We start from the raw sequence: 1,042 nt of genomic DNA on the forward strand, positions 1-1,042 counted from the left end.
GAGCCCTGACTGGGGACACCGGCAAAACCGAGCTCCTGCCGAGCCCTGACTGGGGACACCAGCAAAACCGAGTTCCTCTCCAGCCCCATACTGGGGGCACTGGGAGCCCCAGGACCGTGTGCTGGGCTGGTCCCACACCTGTCCCTTGGAGCCCTCAGCCTCCTGCAAAGCTCATTTTTGTGTTTTCTCCTTTTTTTTTTTTTTTGCAGTGGGGGAGTGATGATTTATTTCGACAGGATCGAGGTGGTGAATTTCCTCATCCAGAGCGCGGGTGAGTCCCAGCTCTGCCCTGGGGCTGGGCTGGGTTTGGGGGCAGCCAGGCTGTCCCCAGGAGGGGCTGGATTTACCTGGAGGGAGCCAGGCTGTCCCACAGGTGTGCCCTGAGCTCCAGCTGTCACCTGTGCCCCCTCCCTCAGGAATTTGGGCTGTTGTTTCTATCCCGGCCCCCCTGAGCTTTGTGCAGCAGGTTGGAGTCCCAGGGGATTTAGGGGCTGTGAGTAAAGGCTCCTGGAAATCCACCTGGGCAGCTTTTTCCCAGATCCTTTGGGTTTGAGCGTGGGAGTGCCTGGCTCAGCAGGGAGCTGTGTGTGTGTCTGTCTGTGTGTCTGTCTGTGTGTGTCTGTGTGTCTGTGCAGCCCCAGCACTGCCTGGAGGTGCTTCAGACCCTCCTGTTCACAGGGCAGGAGACAGAAATTGCTGAGAGCACCACAAAATACCAGCAGTGAATAAACCTGCCCTGAGCAGAGGGTTTGAGGGCAGGGGTGTCCCTCATTTCATTCTGCTCTGGCACTGAGCTCCAGGGCTTTCCCTGAGAGTGCTGAGCCTGCTCTCCCTGCTCCATCCCCCCTTGCTCTCTGCAGCTACATCAGGGAAGGGAGAGGTTGGGTATTAGGAAAAAATAGAATATAGAATGGAATGGAATGGAATAGAATAAAATGGAATGGAATGGAATGGAATAGAATAGAATAGGAATAGAAATGGAAGGGAATAGAATGGAATGGAATAGAAATGGAATGGAATGGAATGGAATAGAATAGAATAG

At 54.3% G+C, this 1,042-nt stretch overlaps 1 protein-coding gene across 1 annotated transcript in view; it reads left to right on the top strand.

The window, feature by feature from the left end:
- Positions 1-209: 209 nt before the first annotated feature.
- Positions 210-1,042, top strand: part of ERLIN2 (ER lipid raft associated 2) — a 10,832-nt gene continuing 9,999 nt past the window's right edge. Inside the window, exon 1 of the mRNA XM_031064503.1 lies at positions 210-271. Coding sequence (XP_030920363.1) covers positions 220-271 — 52 coding nt within the window. The 5' untranslated portion in view covers positions 210-219. The remainder of the gene's footprint in view (positions 272-1,042) is intronic.

The sequence above is a fragment of the Geospiza fortis genome, unplaced genomic scaffold (assembly GCF_000277835.1).
Source record: "Geospiza fortis unplaced genomic scaffold, GeoFor_1.0 scaffold371, whole genome shotgun sequence".
NCBI lineage: Eukaryota > Metazoa > Chordata > Aves > Passeriformes > Thraupidae > Geospiza > Geospiza fortis.